Consider the following 21255-nt stretch of genomic DNA (forward strand, 5'->3'; position numbering starts at 1 on the left):
GCCCGACCCAAACTTACACCACTGGCAGAGAGCAGCCTCCCAGTTTTCTGATTGGCGCCAATTGTGGTTACTCTGGACATCTGTTTCAGTGATGTCTGTCATGTAGACTATTTTTGAGCAGAATTAAAGGGTTAGTTCACCCAAAAATGAAATTTCTGTCATTAAGTACTCACCCTTATGTCGTTCTAAATCCGTAAGACCTTCGTTCATCTTCGGAACACAAATTAAGACATTTTTTGGTGAAATCCAAGAGGTTTTTTTTATTTTTTTTTATCTCCAATAGAAAGCAATGTAATTACCGTCATTCAAGGTCCAGAAAAGTACTAAAAATATCGTTAAAATAGTCAATGTGACTACAGTGGTTCAACCTTAATGTTATGAAGCAACAAGAATACTTTTTGTGTAAAAACAAAACAAAAATAACGACTTTATTCAACAATTTCTTCTTTGCCCTGTCAGACACGTATGCATTTGACACAGTGAACGCAGTTCAGCACTTTTGTGTTTACGTCAGAACGACATGAGTGTAAGTACTTAATGGCAGAAATTTCATTTTTGGGTGAACTAGCCTTTAAAGGGTTAATTAAACCTTGAAAGTCTGCACGAAACAGAAGTTGCGATGGTCTTTTCTATTGTGACGCGTATATCTGAGTGAAACAGCTTCTAGAAAAAGCTTCTTGGATGGTTGGATGGGTGTGGTTTGCCATTGCTGTGATGTCATGTGAGTGACAGGTTGCCCCGCCCTTGTGCCAGTAAACACGTCATCAGAGAAGAGACATTGCTGCAAGAAGGAGGGGAAGTTATTTTTAATAAAGATTACGATCACACATTAATTTTTATAAATAATGATGAGCATGGATAAATCATTTAAAAAATGATGAATAGGCCTAAATACTGCAATAAAAATAAGAAACGTAAATTTTATTTCATGGTGACTTTAAGTGCCTTTATTAAGTATTTCTGTTAATCGTATTTAATCTGTTAATGTTTGTGTGCAAAGAAAGAAATGCAGTATTTGGTTTCACCTGTCTGAAAGTCTATTTAGCCTATTTTAGAATGGAGGGGGGGATAATACGTTTAATATTCTTTACTTTGAGGGGGTTATTTTCTAAAGGCACTGTACATATACTAAACAGTTTGACCTTTCTGGATAAACATTTATAATAATATATAATAATATAAAATAATGATTTATTAAGAAATCAGCTTCATCTCATGATTTCTGAAGTATCCTATACTTCCATTGGTCTTATTGGCTTGTAGTTTCGGACAAGCAGATACACATGAAACTCACGCCCATTTTTCACGAAACGAAAGTTCATAGATGTTTAAGTGCCTAGCTTTTCCTCAGTAGCTTCACTGTGTGAGCTTCTTATGGACGCGACCAGATCTGACCAGAGCAGTGCTGAGTGTCAAATATACGATGACATGCCGTGACAATGTGTGCTCATTTGTGACAACTCACACCTGTACTATAGGTAAGACACAAACCTGAGAGTCCGCTTGTCTTTACAATCCGCGTCTGTTTAGCGTTAGCATGTCACATGAGGAAGAGCTCAGACTGCGAGTTTGTCTGGATCGGCCATTAATATCATATATCATACATCATATCGTCTCTACTGCTAAAATAACACTCGCACAGTCTATTTATTCTTTTAAATAAACTTGTCTAAGCTGCTATTCTGGTTAGCTTGCTTGTGAATTTAAGTATTACGTTATCATGTTTATTTCGGGCTGTGTGTTGTGCAGTTTTACTGATATAACGTTAATACTGGCTTATTATGCAAAGACTGTGATGTTAAGCTGTCAGTAGATGTGAGACGTGTAAGTTTTGTGTCGTTTATAATAGATTAGAAGATGGTTGTGAAATACAGGTTCGCCATTCAGACACGTCACACTGACGTTAAATAATATAACGTAAAAGGAATGGTATATGTAAATATTAAATTTCTACACATATATCCATCTATGCTTGATGATTAAACTCGTAATGTCTATAAATTATTATAGTTTCGTTTTATGGTCGGTTTCGTCTTGCTCGCAATACTTTTAATTTTGAGTGAATTGAGCGACAGCGGCCTCTATCGGAGGATTGGGCAATATGCCTGCAAAATGCACGAAGTGCTTTTATTCATTAATTTATATATTAATTTCCGTTGAATGTATGTGTTATCTATTCGTTTATATCTGTTTTAATATATGTATTTTTATTGTTTGTTTTGATTATTTTTCTGTTGTGTAAGAGTGTAAGAGGGCTGTTCCAGTTATTTCACCAGGAAAGCACAACAAGGTGAAGCAACATGCGGCTTGGAGTGGCTTATTGCTTTTATAAAATGACATAGCTGTTGGTTGTTAATGTTTGCCAGGCAACATATAATATAATCTGTTCGAATGATTGATACATTGATATTCAGGTCTGTGAATGTCACAGGTGTGTGTGCATGCCCGTAGGCAGGGGGGGTTCGGGTGGTTCGAACGGAAAAAAAAAAGAACCCCCCCCCCCTTGGGAGAAAAAACCTTGGGAGAAACCAGGCTCACTCGGGGGGCCAGTTCTTCTCTGGCCAACAGCGAACAGTGCTTTATGATAGCTGCCTGAATCATAATAAGTCCGATGGGATCACAGTCAAAGTATTTATTCCAGTTCCATCCAGTTGAGGATCGTATTCATTGCGCCGGTAATGGACGGTTTGTTGAGGAACTGTGCCACTGGCTGTCGTGTCGATGAGGCCTTCACAGTGGATGATCTAGTTGACTCAATCTCTGCTGACACTTCAGGGCTGCGTTGTGGTCGTGTCAAGGCGCAGGTCCTCGATCTCGCCTGGATACGCCCCGGATCTGGCTGACTACAGTAAACCTCGGGATAAACAGAGAGACTAATATTAGCATAGATGCCATTCTTCTTCTGATGTAACGAGTACATCTGGTGTTATAGGAAGTGTTATCGGTTTCAGCTGACTTAATTTATGCAGCCTAAAAAAATAGGTCCGGCTGACCTAATTTATGCAGTCACCAGATCTCAGTCCAGTAGTGGCTTTGGGATGTGCTGGAACTGGAGTTTTGTGGCATGATAGCTTTTGTACAATGATGAAAAACATTAACAGTTGAGAAGTTTTAATTAAAATGTTCATAAATAAAATTATGTAAAATGAAATTGTTTCACAGAAGAAGAAAAAAATTTTTAAAAAGAAGAAATAGGCCTATGTAATCCATTGCTGTGACCCAGAAGACTTACCCAACTCTGTGTAGCTGTCCAAAATATTTCTAAAATAGAGGAGAGAAATTTCAACATCACCAGACCAGAGTCAATTTTAGAAGCATTAGAGATGGGCTGGATGGGGTGCTTTCTAGTGTTTGAAAGAGGGGTTTAAACATCATTATTTTTGAGAATATAAATTATTATTATGATTATTATTATATAAATAACACTCATTAGCATACAGATGGACTACACGCCGTTTTATTAATATAAATTATGCATAAACAATAATCAGAATGATAAAAAGAGAAAACCATACAAGTCAAGTCACCTTTATTTATATAGCGCTTTTAACAATGCAGATTGTGTCAAAGCAGCTTTACAGTGATAACTGGTATATAATTTGGCTGCACAGCAGCTCTTAAAGAAAATGGTGTCATTATCCATCTTAAGTAAATTCAGTATTGATTCATTCCGATGTAAGAATCAATAGTTTGAATATTGCTACACGTGTACTTCCATATTAACCTTACAGTAGTACTCAACACTGATTACTGTCAGACTTTCAAAATCCTTCATCACTTGAATTAAGATTATAATAATTACTTTTAAAGCACAGCCACCACAAAATCAGACTTTAGCACCTCTTTTTAACTTTGACATCGTTCTGAGGTTAAATACAGATTTAAAATCATGACAAGAAATAGTTTAATAGCTATGATACTGTTTTTAAAATCATATCTTGGTCCTTAGCTATGATAGAAAACACTGGCATCTAACAACGCCTAGGGAAAAAACAGGTAATCTTAAAAAATATACCATATACATAAATCCAAATAGGAAATAAACCATTATTGAATAAGAATGTATCCTATTCTGTGTCCTAAACCTCTGAAACATTAGGCCCGGTTTCACAGACAGGCTTAGACTAAGCCAGGATTAAACCTTAGTTCAATTAAGACATTTAAGCAGCTTTTGTAAACGTGCCTTAGAATAAAACATTACTGGTGTGCATCTTGAGACAAAACAATGGTACTGACATGTTTTAAGAAATGTCAGTTCAAATTGCTTTCAGTTAAAACAGTTAAAACATGCACTTTAGTCTGGGACTAGCTTAAGCCTTGTCTGTGAAACCGGGGGTAGTGTCTCATATTTTAGAGCAGTCAGTGCAATTTGGGAAAGAAATCAATTAAACAAATTAATTTTATTCAACATATCCTAGCTTTTTACAAATAATATCCAGAAGCAACCCCCTTTTTTAATCATGGACATTTTCTTAAGTAACTAATTTAATTACATATTTTTTTCTCAGTAAGTGTAATGGATTACAGTTAAATTTATTTTGTAATTAAATTATGTAACACCGTTATATGTAACTAGTTACTCCCCAACACTGGGCACTTGCAAGTTCCCGAGCATGTCAGGTGGGACATATGGTTCTAGATGATGAACTTTATTTATATTTATAAGCAAATGAAAATTGAAAGTAATATGGAGTTCTTAGAAATCATGTGATTTCTTGTGTGTCATCATCATCATGTTATTGAAAAGTGGGCAAATCCCACTCATACTTATGCTTTTTGCAGACTTCACCTCAGAATGAAGTGTCCTAAATGCAGTCATGTGTCTTTGGAAAAGGCACCCAAATTCTGCAGTGAGTGTGGCTATAAGCTGTCGTCCGAGTCATGTGACACAGCACCAGGTAGGTGCTTGAGTCTTCATTTCTCTCTCTACCATTTTGTTCTGTTGTTTGTTCTTTCATTTTTTTTCTTACAATTATTTATTTCCTTATTTTGAATGATTATTTATGCATATTTTTATTAATACATTTACTTTCATTTTTATTTCTGGTAAAGTTTAATTAAAGATATGATTTAATATAAAAAAGACATTTACTTTTAGATAGGACATTTAATGTGTATGTAACAACAACTAATGCAGTGCGCAGTATGGTGTACAGCAGTGTCTGAATTCACTGATTTGTCGTCAGTAGTCTTAACTGTGTGGCATTCACTATATCAGGGGTCCGCAACCTTTTTATCATGAAGTGCCCCCACCCCAAAGTATAAATACACATAACCATATTTTAAAAGTTCATAATGGCTTAATTGAAAGAATAACAAATTTTGCAGTTGATGATCAAACATTACTTGATCAATCACAAACTTGCTTATTTAATGAGGAATTATTAGCTCAGTGTAGATCTGTATGCAGGTGCGAGGTACTTTTTATCATAATCAAATACGTACACCTCTCTCGCTTTTGCTCACGTGCCACATTGGCATGCATGTCTGACTCCTGCACTGTATAATGAATGAATGAGCTGTTTTGGACACAATATATATATGTATGTATGAATGTATGAAGGTATACACGTTGTTTATGTTGTCTGATGCACCTCATGATGTCATGAAGAACATAAGAGTTTCCCATCCTCTCTCTCCACACAGCTTTTATCACTTGTTGAAGAAAGTGTCTTGTCATTGAGCTGATGCTTAAAGTCAACATGAAATCAATATACATGTTTCTGGTCTTCTTGAGAATGATTCATTAAAACAGGTTTTTCCAAAGGGGGAAAAATGTCTTTATAATCTCAATCAAAAATTATTATTTTATTTTTTTTCCACCTCCGAAACTAATTTTAAGCTGATGTCACAAATACTTTTGCCTTCCCAACCATGTATCAGGTTAAAATAATTGTTGTGCAAATTTAGAATTTGCACTTCAGAAATCTTGAATGGAAACGCTTTGCAATGTGCAGAGTCTGTAAAAGTTCACATAAAGGTTCACACATAAATTAAAATTCTCGCCCTCATGCCGTTCCAAACTTGATTTTCTTTCTTCTGTGGACCACAAGGGATCTGAAGACTGCTTCAGCTGTTTTTGTCTGTGCAGTGAAAGTTAATGTGGTCCAAAGGTTTCAAGCTCCAATTAAAGCTGCAAGCAGCGATGAAAGGGCCCTCGCACCCGGGCTCACCGCCATGTGAAGTTTGGAGCAGATCGGACTTTGTATGCCTGAGTTACAACAATTTCCTGTTTCGTGGCGTTAATCGCATACATTAGCACTTAGCCAAGTGTTGCATGATTTAACCTGTTTCTAGTGTGTTTGGTACTTTGTGGCATATTGAAATGTGTTTCTGGGAGTGAATTACAATGTAAAGCATGCCATTTTCTGTTGCCAGCAGGTGGCACTATGAGTAACTGAATATTGGCATATAGATGTCTTTAGGCAAGGACTCTTATCACACATGTGAAGTTTGGGGCAGATCGGACATTGTATGCCTGAGTTACAACAGCTTCCTCTTTCATGGCGAAACATCAGACTTTGTCAGGCTGCCACGGACACGCCCTTTAGTGAAAACTCTAGATCTTCACAATTTAACATCGCTAAGGCCTTTAGATTAGACTGACCAAATATGATCTGGTTCTGGTTAAATCTGTATGAGGAGTTAATCACAGTGTAAAACATGTAATTTCCTGTTGCCCGCAGGTGGCGCTATGACCGTAACTGAATATTGCCATGTAGATGTCTTCAGGCCAGGACTCTTATCAAACATGTGAAGTTTGCGGCTAATCCAACTTTGTATACCCGAGTTACATAAACTTCCTTTTTCATGGCAAAACATTGAAATTTGTCAGGCCGTCACGGACACGCCCTTTAGCAAAAACTCTAGATCTTCGCAATTTAACGTCGCAAAGGCCTTTAGATTAGACCGACCAAATATGATGTTGATCTGATAAAAGCTCTAGGAGGAGTTCGTTAAAGTACAACATCTGGAAATGGCAAAAAGTACACAAATTTTGCAGAGCAAATTCAAAATATCTGACTTCCTGTTGGTTTTCAGACTTTGCTCCAGGAGACTTTTTTGTAGGGATTGGGCTGTTACATGTGTCTACTGAATTTCATAACTGTACGTGAAACATGGTGCAAGGGGCACTTCGTTGAAATTTTGTAGGTGGCGCTATCGAGCCATTTTGCCACGCCTAATTCTGAGACCCATAACAGACGTAAATTTTCACCACTTCTGACGTGTGTGCAAAATTTCATGAGTTTTCAGCATGTTTAGGCCCTCAAAAATGTGATTCATTTGGGAGAAGAAGAAGAAGAAGAAGAATATAGCTGCAAGCGGCGAGGGCGGGCCCAAGCCCGGTGGCTTCATGGCAACTGTGCACGGCGGGCAATAGGCATTTAAAACAGTTAAACATAAAAGGACTATTTCAAATCCATTTGAATACAAAACATTTACTGCAGCAGTTGGTGCCCTTATGATCACACACACACACACACAAACACACACACACACACACACACACACACACACACACACACACACACACACACACACACACACACACACAGAGAGAAAGAGAGAGAAGAGAGAGAAAGTGAGACTGAGGGGGGAGGGGGGTAGGACAGAGAGAGAGGGAATGTGAAAAATCCACATTCAAACCAAAATATCTGACTTCCTGTTGGTCGGAGCTAACGACTGTAAATTAGAAAGTTGTCCGCCCTAATGAGAACAATATGTGTACTGAGTTTGGTGACTGTAGGTAAAAATAACACCCCCACTTTTGTCAAAAGGTGGCACTACTGAGCCCCTCCACCACCCCCATTTCTAAGGCTTTGTCCATGTCTACTGGTCGACAATATTGATATGTGTGTCGGGTTTCATGCAATTTGAAGCATGTTAAGAGCCTCAAAAACTCTAAAGAATATTATTAAAGTTTGACATTTTGCCATGGCAACAATATTTAAGATATCACAAATACATTCACAGGTCTACATCTGCCATGTTTTGACATTATTGTGATGAAGTTTGAAGCAAATCGGGTAAATCTCATGAGGGTGATCTCAAAGCATTTTGAAAGTGACACACTTCCTGCTGCCATTTAGTGGCGCTATAACTTTGACTCACAATAGTCACATCCATGTGATCAGACTCCTACAACGAACACATAGCTGAAGTTTCATAAAAATCAATCAATGTATGCAGACGTTATAACACATTTCGTGTTTCCCTTTTCTCGTCATAAATCCATTGCCTCGCCACGGCCAAACCGTTCGAGATATCAAAAATCCGCTGGCAATTTTTCATCATCAATGTCTTGACTTCATGCTGACCTAGTTTGGTGGTGATCGGATTATTCGCCTAGGAGGAGTATATCAAATTCCAGAGCATGCGTTTTTCAAACAACCCATAATAACTGACTTCCTGTTGAGCTGGTGTATAACTTAGAGCACGAAAGTTGTTCGGCCCGATGAGGCCTTTATGTGTAGCGAGTTTCATACTAATACATGCAAGCCTGTTTGCATGTAAGTTTTTGGATCCCATTTAAGGGGGCGCTGTCAAGCCCCCATGCCACGCCCGGGTCCCAGCTTCTGCGGCGTCCTAATGGCCGCAGATTCCAATGTGTGTGCCAATTTTCAAGAGTTTTTGAGCACGTTAAGGCCCCCAAAAAGCCCTGGAAGTTTGAAGAAAAATAAAAAATAATAATAATCCTTAGGAGAATAGGCCCCTGCGCCTTAGTGGCTTGGGCCCTAAAGAAGAAGCGGAAGAATAATAATAAATGGAGCAATTCCAATAGGGTCCTCACACCATCGGTGCTCGGGCCCTAAAAAGGACATTATAGCATGAAATAAATTCATACAACCAATAATATCAATCATCATTGGTTCTGTGTGTCAGATAAACGAATTAAATAAATGAAAGTTGATATTACTGGTGTGACACCATGTTTTATTTGGGCTCTGTGTACTCGAGATGAACAATGTTTAAATTTGATTTGTGAATGAATAACCACTTAAATATAACTGTTCATCATACAAAGTAATTGTATCGCAGATAGAGTAAGTTGTATTGGTGTATGTCACATTTTATTATTCCATTCAGAAATAATGTAAAACACCAGTGCATAACATAACATAATAGCATTAAAGTCATAACATAATCACACTTCTGACAAAGAACTTTTTGCAGTGTGTGTGTGTGTGTGCGTGTGTGTGCGTGTGTGTGCGTGTGTGTGCGTGCGCGTGTGCGTGTGTGTGTGTGTGTGCGCACTAACTTGGATGGGTTAAATGCAGAGGGCAAATTCTGTGTATGGAATCTGTTATTATACTTGGCCTTCAAATGTCACTTTCACTAACTTATAGTGGTGTTTATTTAAACAATAATTATTATAAATGCCAAGCCTAAACAGATTTCTGAAACGAAAGTGAATGTGCGCAGAGACGCACAGCGGACACACCTCTGCCGGTTCGAGAACACATCTGTAAACTTTCACCTCCAGCTCAGGCCAGCAGCCTTTGTGTCCACAATTAGCTCCTTTAGTCTTCTTCATTTCATTAAGAGTTGTTACAACAGTTAGTTTTAAACAGAAAAAGTTACACATTTCAGTTTTCATTGATTACATTTTACTGTTACAATGAGGAGGCTGCGAAGTCAGATTAGCAATGCTAGAACTGATTTGTTTTTAACTCTTATTTTTGTATGTGTATGGAAGCCAGTTTCCGCCACAATTGAGTAAAAAAATATAATTCTGTAAGTTATAATAATGAGAAACTTTCTCATAATTATGACTTAGTATCTCATTATATTGAGAAAGTTTCTCGTAATAATGACTTAGTATCTCATAATAATGAGAAACTTTCTCGTAATTATGACTTAGTTTCTCATAATAATGAGAAACTTTCTCGTAATAATGAGAAACTTTCTCGTAATAATGACTTAGTTTCTCATAATAATGAGAAACTTTCTCGTAATTATGACTTAGTTTCTCATATTAATGAGAAACTTTCTCGTAATAATGACTTAGTTTCTCATAATAATGAGAAACTTTCTCGTAATTATGACTTAGTTTCTCATATTAATGAGAAACTTTCTCGTAATAATGACTTAGTTTCTCATAATAATGAGAAACTTTCTCGTAATTATGACTTAGTTTCTCATAATGAGAAACTTTCTCGTAATAATGACTTTGTTTCTCATTATTATGAGAAACTTTCTCATAGTTATGTAATAATGAGAAACTTCTACGCATGCGCAAAGCAGCGGTGCAGTGACAAGCTAGCGACATCCGCTGGTCAAATGCGATAACTCCGCAACCATGGCACGTTCAACAAAAGTGTAATCCATAATATCATTAAATAAATAACATTATTGATAAATGATCAGTATGAGACGGGATATAGTTGTTTATTCATTTGTATTTTTGTGTATGAAGCACACACCTACATATCCAAGTCTGTTAAAGAACGCTTCACCGGAAAGCTGTCTTTTGCATACATTCTAATGAGTCATAAACATCTTAAAAAGGTGTTTTCTGTAGGACTATCACTGGAATGAAGGTTTATGACTGGGCAAGTGCTTTAGGACCCGGTTTATATTAGAAAAGCTTTCCAGCGCATTGTCTAGGCAAACCTGCACATCAAATAGCCTACACTCATGCGCGAAATACGTGTTAACGTTAACACATAAACCCACACATTTTATGAAGACGTTGCACTTAAACTTAACGAATACATGTCATATTCCTTCGTTAATCTGATAGTTTTGTAAGCCGTCGCGTTCATGCAACAGTTTCCACCGTTACCACGGAAACCACTTTGCGTTCCACCTTCTCGTGCGCATAGAAAAGTATTGAAGATATACTGATAATTTATAATAACTGATATGTCTATAGATAGACTCTACTTTGTAGATTACTTTAACGAAAACAACTGTTTTGCATTACGTGTCATGTTTGTTGTTCTCGCATTTACAAGACTTTGACCAGCGGATGTGGCTAGCGTGCCACGCCCTTCTGCTCCGCTGCTCTGGGCATGCATAGAAGTTTCTCGTTATTATGAGAAATTAAGTCATTATTATAAGAAAGTTTCTCATTATTATGAGATACTAAGTCAAAAGTAATGAGAAAATTTCTCATTATTATGAGAAAGTTTCTCGTTATTATGAAAAACTAAGTCATTATTATGAGAAAGTTTCTCATTATTATGTCATAATAAGTCATTATTATGAGAAAGTTTCTCAATATTATGACTTAAAGAATCATATTTTTTACTTTACTGAGGCGGAAATGGGCTTTCATATATGTGTGCCATATGCGTACTCTTATTTTGTGTACTTTACATTAATAGCATTATATAAGTTTCTTTGGAATACAAGTCACAGCACATTTTAGATGATTTAAAAACACAACTTAAATTACGCAAAGTCCTTTTTGGAGCTTGAAACTGGAAACGCAAAATATGATGCATTTTGTTTAGTTGAATTTTCAGAAATGTGCTTTAGAAATGCAAAACATTTGGATGGAAACCCAACAAGACACTTTCATCATTCAGTGAATTCCAGATGAATGAAATCTGCCCTTCATTTTTGTTTTCTTGTTGATCATCCAGTTCCACTTAGAGATACTTGACATTACAGAGCCAAAATGGGTTGAGAATGATGTTTCATGTTGACTTTAAGTCATTACTGTGGCTCAACAATGTTGAAATGCCAGTTATTTACTACACCATTTTAACAGATCCGATTTCTTCCTTTAAGGAATGACAGTGCAAACAGTCAGTCCTAAAGATAGGATATGAAGCTAGAATTAGGTTCAGTGTGAATGAATATTTCGTAAGAGGTCAGTAGTTTTAGTCAGGGTGTGTGTGTCTGCTGTGTGACCTTTGTTTTTGTGTTTATTAGCCAAGCCACAAGACGAGTCTCAAACATCCTCAAACATTCCACATGGCACCGATGCAAAAATGACTGATATCGGACCTGAGTCAGAAGCTCTTGATGGCCAGAATTCCAGTGTCTCTCCGAAGCGTCCAAATGAAGATACCTGCCCTAACCCAAAGAAAAAGGTGCTGGACATGAAAATCAGCTTTAACAATTAAATTGCCCTGGATTAAGTTTTTAAAAAGTTTATTATTATGAAATTCTGTTTTAATTCCTATTTTATAATGCTTTTTATTTATTTATTTATTTATTTTATTGTCCACGTGAATCAAAAACAACCAGTGTTGCACACAAACCAAAATACATGTGCAATATGTTTGCACATCTTTTTAACACAATGGAGGAAAACAATAAAAAAAAAACAATATCCAATGTATATCAACATATACAGTATCTCACAGAAGTGAGGACACCCCTCAAATTTTTGTAAATATTTTATTATATCTTTTCATGTGACAACACTGAAGAAATGACACTTTGCTACAATGTAAAGTAGTGAGTGTACAGCTTGTATAACAGTGTAAATTTGCTGTCACCTCAAAATAACTCAACACACAGCCATTAATGTCTAAACCGCTACACCCCAAATTCCCCAAATTGGGCCCAAAGTGTCAATATTTTTTGTGGCTGCCATTATTTTAAAGCACTGCCTTAACCCTCTTGGGCATGGAGTTCACCAGAGCTTCACAGGTTGCCACTGGAGTCCTCTTCCACTCCTCCATGATGACATCACGGAGCTGGTGGATGTTAGAGACCTTGCGCTCCTCCACCTTCTGTTTGAGGATGCCCCACAGATGCTCAATAGGGTTTAGGTACCCTCAGCTTCTTTAGCAAGGCAGTGGTCGTCTTGGAGGTGTGTTTGGGGTCATCATCATGTTGGAATACTGCCCTGAGCCCAGTCTCCGAAGGGAGGGGATCATGCTCTGTTGGTGTTCATGGTTCCCTCAATGAACTGTAGCTCCCCAGTGCTGGCAGCAATCATGCAGCCCCAGACCATGACACTCCCACCACCATGCTTGACTGTAGGCAAGACACACTTGTCTTTGTACTCCTCACCTGGTTGCCGTCACACACACTTGACACCATCTGAACCAAATAAGTTTATCTTGGTCTCATCAGACCACAGGACATGGTTCCAGTAATCCATGTCCTTAGTCTGCTTGTCTTCAGCAAACTGTTTGCGGGCTTTCTTGTGCATCATCTTTAGAAGAGGCTTCCTTCTGGGATGACAGCCATGCAGACCAATTTGATACAGTATGCGGCGTATGGTCTGAGCACTGACAGGCTGACCACCCACCCCTTTAAGCTCTGCAGCAATGCTGGCAGCACTCATACGTCTATTTTCCAAACACAACCTCTGGATATGACGCTGAGCACGTGCATTCAACTTCTTTGGTCGGCCATGGCGAGGCCTGTTCTGAGTGGAACCTGTCCTGTTAAACCGCTGTATGGTCTTGGCCACCGTGCTGCAAGCTCAGTTTCAGGGTCTTGGCAGTCTTCTTATAGCCTACGCCATCTTTATGTAGAGCAACAATTCTTTTTTTCAGATCCTGAGAGAGTTCTTTGCCATGAGGTGCCATGTTGAACTTGCAGTGACCAGTATGAGAGAGTGAGAGCAATAACACCAAATTTAACACACCCGCTCCCCTTTCACACCTGAGACCTTGTAACACTAACGAGTCACATGACACCGGGGAGAGAAAATGGCTAATTGGGCCCAATTTGGACATTTTCACTTATTGGTGTACTCACTTTTGTGGCCAGCGATTTAGACATTAATGGCTGTGTGTTGAGTTATTTTGAGGGGACAGCAAATTTACACTGTTATACAAGCTGTACACTCACTACTTTACATTGTAGCAAAGTGTCATTTCTTCAGTGTTGTCACATGAAAAGATATAATAAAATATTTACAAAAATGTGAGGGGTGTACTCACTTCTGTGAGATACTGTATAAGATCCTTTATCATAGCTAACCAATCCCTATATAGTGGAGGGCTATCTCCAACCCATTTATTCATAATGGCCTTCCTTGCCAACATCAGCAAAGGGTGAACATCTTTGTGTTCCTCAAAAAGAGGAGGCAGAATACCAAGTAAACACATAGAAGGTGAGGCTTGAACTGTTACTTTACAAATGTCTGAGAGAGCCTTGTAAATTAAAAACCAAAAATGTTCTATCTTATTACATTCCCATAGACAATGGGAATTTGTTGCAGACAGAAATAGTGTTTATAATGAAAAGTTGAATATATAAGAGAAAAATTCTTCAATTCAGAAGGAATTGGGATCTTTCCATCTAAGAAAATAACTAGCTCAGAGGTTCAGCATAAATCCATTTCTATTTCAACCCAAGAGGCGTCCAGAGGTTTATAAATCCAGCCCATAATTATTCTTGCTTGTATTGCCCAGGCAGAGAACTTAAAATTAGGCAATGCCGATCCACCCTTACCTATTGGTTGCTGTAAAACATCCAACTTAAACTTAGGCTTCCGGCCTGCCCAAATAAATCTGGATATAAGTTAATTTATTACTTTAACATCATTTGAAGACAGTTGGAAAAAGGACATAGAAAGAAGATATAGAATTCTAAGTAGAGTAATCATTTTAATTAAATTTATCCTTCCTAATAAAGAGACAGGAAGAGTAGACCAACGTGTCAAGTCATGCTTAACCTGTGCTATCAATGATTTAATATTTAATGAGTATAGTAATGAAAGCTTGGGTGGAATACATATGCCCAGGTATGTTTGGCCTTTGGTTACCCATCTACAAGGGTCTATATAAAAAGGCTTGGATTTATTATGTGTCCCAATTGGCATGATTTCTGATTTATGAAAATTTAACTTTATAGCCAGAAACAGACCCAAATTATTCCATACATTTAATAATTTCTGGCAAAGAAATTTCGGGCTCTCTAATAATAAGAATAACATCATCTGCATAAAGCATTTTTTGTTGTTTTTACCCCAAATGTACACCATGAATTTTTTCATTCTGCCGAACATATATTGCTAAGGGCTCTATTGCAATTGCAAACAATAGAGGTGAGAGTGGGCAACCTTGTCGTGTTCCACGGTGAAGATCAAATGAGGTAGAAACCACGTCATTAGTTATTATAGAGGCTTTAGGATTAGTGTACAACAGACTAATCCACTTCGAAAAATTATTTCCAAAGCTGAATTTTTTCATGACCTCAAATAAGTAGCTCCACTTCACCCTATCAAATGCTTCCTCTGCATCGATTGATACTAGGAGGCCTGAGTCTGAAGTCTTTTCAAGATAGTTCAAAATATGAAATAAACGTGTAGTATTATAATAGGACTGACGACTTTTAATGAAGCCTGTCTGATCAGCATTAATTATACTAGGAATAACCTGTTCTAATCGTTTTGCTAAAATTTTAGCCAATATTTTTAAATCAACATTTAATAAGCTTGTAGGCCGGTATGATCCTCATTGTTCAGGGTCTTTCCCCCTTTTTAAAATGTGAAATTAATGCTGTATTCATAACATCAGAAACAGAAGATTCCTCAAATGCTTTATTTAGGGCCTTCAAAATGTAACCGCTAAGCTTATCCTGCAATATCTGAAAAAATTCAACTGGATAACCATCAGGGCCTGGTGATTACCCGGCTGTAAAGACGAAATAGCAGACTTAACTTCTCGCAAAGAGAGAGGGGCTTCTAATAAGTCGTGTTGTCTGGTGGTTATGTGTAGTAATATACAAAATGTAATAATATACAAACACCACAACTTTTTGTAGAAAAAGAAGAACAATAGATTTGCCCAACCCAGTCCCTGCAGAGCTTTTGATGTTCCTTTTGATGTTCCTTATCACTTAGTCTTTTGTAACAAAGCAATCTGAATCTTATCCCTAATCAAAATATTTAAAATGTTCTTTCTTTTGATCACATTATTTACCCCTTTAAGATTCCAGGTACGTACCTTCATATATAGACTTTCTAATACCTCATTACAGATGTTACAATGATCAACACCCCCTTTAAAATAAAATAAATCACAAAAAATATCCTCCACATGTAGTTCATCCATAAGCAAAACATTAAATTATTTCCATAGTGCTGTAAGAACTGACATCCTGCATAAGAAAGAACAAAGCATAAACACGTGCTAGAGACAAAAAAAAAAAAAAAAATTAAATAAATAGAAAATATAAAGAGCTTTTGGAAGCCTCTCAATATCACAGAAAACATCATAAAAATAAAATAAATCAAGTACCAAACCAAGTAGAGAGGCAAACCAAACACTGAAAAAGTCATAATAATGGCTGGTACAAAGTAGAGCAAAAGCAAAACTCCTCATCTACCAGACATAGCAAAGTACTGATCTCCAAAACGTCTCAAATCTTAAACTATTTCTATATCAACCTAAATATAAACCATAAAAATATATTGCAAATTAAAGAGAAGAAAAACTAAGTTTAATTTATACGTATAAGTTGAAGCATTGCCTTGTAGTAAAACGTTTCAAAAAAGTCCAATAAGCAACACAGATATGATTTCTAACTCACACAGCTGGTTCAGTGGTCCATTGGTTTCTGACTGAATTAAGGAAAGTCTCCGCATCCTTCGCCGTGTAGAGGTACAACGCCTTCCCTGTAGGTGAATTAAGCACCTCAATAGTAGCAGGGTAAATAAAAGCATATCTCCTTTTTTGTACCCCCACAGAAAAATCCTGGAAAAAGTTAACTCTTTTCCCACCAGTCTTGATATCTTCCTTTCTCCTTGCCACTTCCATGATGCCCATCTTATCCCTGTAATTGTGTAGTCTCACCAAGACTCTTGGATTAGCGTCAGCGCGACTCGGAGGGCCGGTGCGCTCAAGCTGGATTCGATTATCTTTAATCGGCATACTGAGGATATCAAAGAACTTAAAGAACTCAAAGTACTTAAAGGGGGGGTATCACACACAGTTTCTGCCAATCTCATGTTAATATTGAGTACCTATAGAATAGAATAGAATAGAATAGAATAGAGTAGAGTAGAATAGAATAGTATAGCATCCTTCATATCGCTGAAAAATCTTTAGTTTTATCATATTTATAAAAGATACATCCGCTGTACCGAGTCTTTCCGAAAACAGCCGAGTGCCTGGAGGCGTGTCGTGTGAGCGGAGCTAAAGAGTGACGAGCACGGGCAGCTGTTGCATAGCAATCATCTGCAACCTATCAATGATCAGCTAAACAACTGTATTTAAACACACAATACACCATCGCATTATCATTCACATATAGCATATAGTGAATGATGAATAATGAATTTCTGAATTCACTACGTTTGTGTTGTTTACATTATATGCACTTAGGCACCTATTGCCAACAAAATAGACATTTGATGCAGTTTTACTCACCACCTGCGGTTCTGACTAATGACCGGGACAAATATCGAGAGCGCATCAATGTAATGCGTGAGCACAAATCTCTCAGCTCCACTGAACACTGGGTTCTTTGGGATGCAAGGTTATCTTTCCCTCACAACCAAAAACACACTTCTTTGATTATATTGTTGATTTCGTGGTCTAAAAACAAAATGACAAATCTTTCTCAAGCAAGTCCTGTGCAGGGCTGCCGATGACTTCCGTAAACCCGAACGAAGCACATTGATGGGCGTGCTCTTGCTCTCTCACTCTGGTCGACGTGTGTGCGCGTGCTCTTCCAGGAGAAGTGCCCGTACAAGGAATTCCGACCTTTCTGATGTCACACAGGCACATACTCGAAAAAAAGATCCCAAAATTTAAGAGGATTTGGAAGAGTATTTTTGGCACAGAAATACTCCGTCATACGTCCAACTCGTGTTATGAAACTTTGGCCATGTTTAGCATGAGAATCCAACTCTTTAGCAGTGTAAATAAGTCAGAATGTATGAAATATAGACCCTTCTATACCTTCTTTCAAGCCAACGATTCGTACTTTTTTGCCGGCGACTTCTGTTCTCTAAGTCCTCCAGGCGTTCCGTCGCTTTTTCTAAAGCCTTTTCAAGGTCTGAGAGCCAGGTAACCATTGACGTGCTCTGGTCTTCGAGATCAGAAATGTGCTGCTCAGCATTGCCTACTCTACTAAGTAGAGTGTCGATTTTTGCAGACATATCAGCAATTGGTTCATGATGTTTCCGTAATTTCATGTCCAGTATTTCAGACACTCTTTCAACAATGCTGGTTACAGCGTCTTCAGTGAGGCTGGCGTTCTGAGAGCATACCTCGTTTTCTACCTCAGGCCCGTCATCCTCACTCTTAGTTTGACGAGTTGCTCTTCGTTGTATTTTAATAGAAGAGTCGGATTGATTCCAAAGTGTCCTCAGTGACATTTTACACTGTTAATACACGTTTCAGTCAACATGCAGAGTCAGTAGAAAAGGTTTTGGAGATATAATTACTCAATTAAGCGAGGAGCAAAATGTGACGCATCTATGCTGTGCCACGCATCACCGGAAGTCCCCTGTATATTTAAAATGCATATTTTTATTCATCCTGCTTCTACAGAAAAGAAAGAAAAAGAAGAAAAAATCAAGTGTTGCAGAGGGACCTTTGTCTCTGACCTGTGAACTCTCTGATATATCTCTGACTGATAAAGAGGAGAAAATGGAGGAAGACCAATCTTCTGACAGTGATGGCTCCAACTGCACTGTAGATGACTTGCCCAAACCAGCTGAATCATCCTCTCATCTGAGCCCACCAGAGAATGAAACCGCGGGGCCAACACAGCTCGACATCTCTGCTTTACCCGTGGATGCTGATAAAGGACAGTTGGATAGTAGCAAGGAGAGCTGTGTAGCTCTTGGAGTGACTCGGGAGCTGATCAGCACCAGCACTGCCACAGCTTCTCTCCCAGTGTCAGATCAGCAGACTGAGAAATCCAAAGTTGAATGTAAGAAAAAAGGCCAGAATAGCATGTCCACAGGAGCACAAACTACTCTTGATCAGAATGCTAATATGGACCAGAATTCAAACATAAAGAGCAGCACAGGCAATCAAATGGAGACAGATCATCAGGATGTGGACCCGCAGAAGAACCGCAGCTCTGGTGGAGATTCATCAGTGAAGGTTGAGCAGAGTGAGACGCAGCAGTCTAGTCGTTCTGACCAGAAGAAAACAGAATCTAAGAAACATGATGAAAGCGGCAATACCGAAACCAAAAAAGACAGTCAGCATGTTTCATCTTCTAAAACCAAAAAGTATGCCAAAGCCTTTGATGAATTTTGATAAATGCTGCTGCTTCTTTAAGTAGTTTATGTTAATGTCTTTTTTTATTGAAATGTTAAATAATACTGTATATTTGACTTTAAAAATGACAGAAATCAGAAAGATGAAGCACAGAAATCATCACAGGAAATGGTATTTGGGCCACAGAGTAAATCCAAGGTAAACAAAAATTAAATATATATTTATATAGAAAAGATCAATAAAAAAATAACAACTTAAAACAAATAATAATATAGATGTATACTGTATATACATATATATTTGAAAATAGAAAGTGTGTTCTTTCACTAAGGTGTCAGTAAATTTGGGAACTGAGAGAAAAGAGCTAAAGCTTCAGCCAATTAGACATGGTTAACAGCTAACAATGACAACTTCAGAGAGCACAAATGTTGGTTGATTCATTGGCCAGACTGATATATTGGGCTGTTACAGGAAACTAAAAACATAGAGTTAAATGATGACATTTTCTGTTTTATTTTTTCCTTTTAGAAGAATCGCATCTCCACTGGAGATTCATCAGTGAAGGTTGAGCAGAGTGAGAAGCAGCAGTCTGCTCTTTCTGACCAACAGAAAACAAAAGCTGAGAAACCCAATGAAAGTGGGGAAACAGAAACCAATAAAGGCGTTCAGCATGTTTCATCTCCTAAAACCAAAAAGTATATATTTTGATAAATGCTGCTTCCTCCCCTTTTTAAAGTAGGTTTTTCATGTCATTTGTTAATTAAAATGACAAATAATACTGTATACTTTCACTTTAAAAAATTACAGAAATCAGAAGGATGAACCACAGAAATCATCACAGGAAATGGTATTTGGCCCACAGAGTAAATACAAGGTAAAAAATAAATAAATAAATAAATATTTATATAAAATCACAATTAATCTATTTATTTATTTATTTTTGGCATTTTCTGGTATTTGCCTCTTTCTCTCTCTCTCATATATATATATATATATATATATATATACATACTGTGTGTGTGTGTGTGTGAAACATTTATTATTATTATCAATATTAAAAACAGTGGTGTACAATTTTTTTTGATGGATAGAAAGTTCAAAAGAACAGCATTTACCTGAAAAGGAAAGCTTTTGTAACATTATAAACTACCGTTCAAAGGTTTGGGGTCAGTAACTATTTATTTGTTTATAAAAGAACCGTGCAGTATATATAGAAAGCTTTTGTAACATTATAAATGTCTTTACTGTCACTTTTGATCAATTTAATGCATACTTGCTGAATAAATATACAGGTGCTGGTCATATAATTAGAATATCATCAAAAAGTTGATTTATTTCACTAATTCCATTCAAAAAGTGAAACTTATATATAATATATTCATTCATTACACACAGACTGATATATTTCAAATGTTTATTTCTAATATTGATTATAACTGACAACTAAGGAAAATCCCAAATTCAGTATCTCAGAAAATTAGAATATTACTTAAGACCAATACAAAGAAAGGATTTTTAGAAATCTTGGCCAACTGAAAAGTATGAACATGAAAAGTGTGAGCACGTACAGCACTCAATACTTAGTTGGGGCTCGTTTTGCCTGAATTACTGCAGCAATGCGGCGTGGCATGGAGTCGATCAGTCTGTGGCACTGCTCAGGTGTTATAAGAGCCCAGGTTGCTCTGATAGTGGCCTTCAGCTCTTCTGCATTGTTGGGTCTGGCATATCGCATCTTCCTCTTGACAATACCCCATAGATTTTCTATGGGGTTAAGGTCAGGCGAGTTTGCTGGCCAATTAAGAACAGGGATACCATGGTCCTTAAACCAGGTACTGGTAGCTTTGGCACTGTGTGCAGGTGCCAAGTCCTGTTGGAAAATGAAATCTGCATCTCCATAAAGTTGGTCAGCAGCAGGAAGCATGAAGTGCTCTAAAACTTCCTGGTATACGGCTGCGTTGACCTTGGACCTCAGAAAACACAGTGGACCAACACCAGCAGATGACATAGCACCCCAAACCATCACTGACTGTGGAAACTTTACACTGGACCTCAAGCAACGTGGATTGTGTGCCTCTCCTCTCTTCCTCCAGACTCTGGGACCCTGATTTCCAAAGGAAATGCAAAATTTACTTTCATCAGAGAACATAACTTTGGA

General features: G+C 37.6%; 1 protein-coding gene across 1 annotated transcript in view; it reads left to right on the forward strand.

The window, feature by feature from the left end:
- Positions 1-1264: 1264 nt before the first annotated feature.
- Positions 1265-21255, forward strand: part of LOC127508711 (E3 ubiquitin-protein ligase rnf213-alpha-like) — a 79139-nt gene continuing 59148 nt past the window's right edge. Inside the window, 5 exon segments of the mRNA XM_051886921.1 lie at positions 1265-1478; positions 4783-4898; positions 11884-12044; positions 19629-19795; positions 19908-19974. Of these exon segments, the coding sequence (XP_051742881.1) occupies positions 4796-4898; positions 11884-12044; positions 19629-19795; positions 19908-19974 (498 nt within the window). The 5' untranslated portion in view covers positions 1265-1478; positions 4783-4795.

This window comes from Ctenopharyngodon idella, chromosome 3, assembly GCF_019924925.1.
Source record: "Ctenopharyngodon idella isolate HZGC_01 chromosome 3, HZGC01, whole genome shotgun sequence".
Classification (NCBI taxonomy): domain Eukaryota; kingdom Metazoa; phylum Chordata; class Actinopteri; order Cypriniformes; family Xenocyprididae; genus Ctenopharyngodon; species Ctenopharyngodon idella.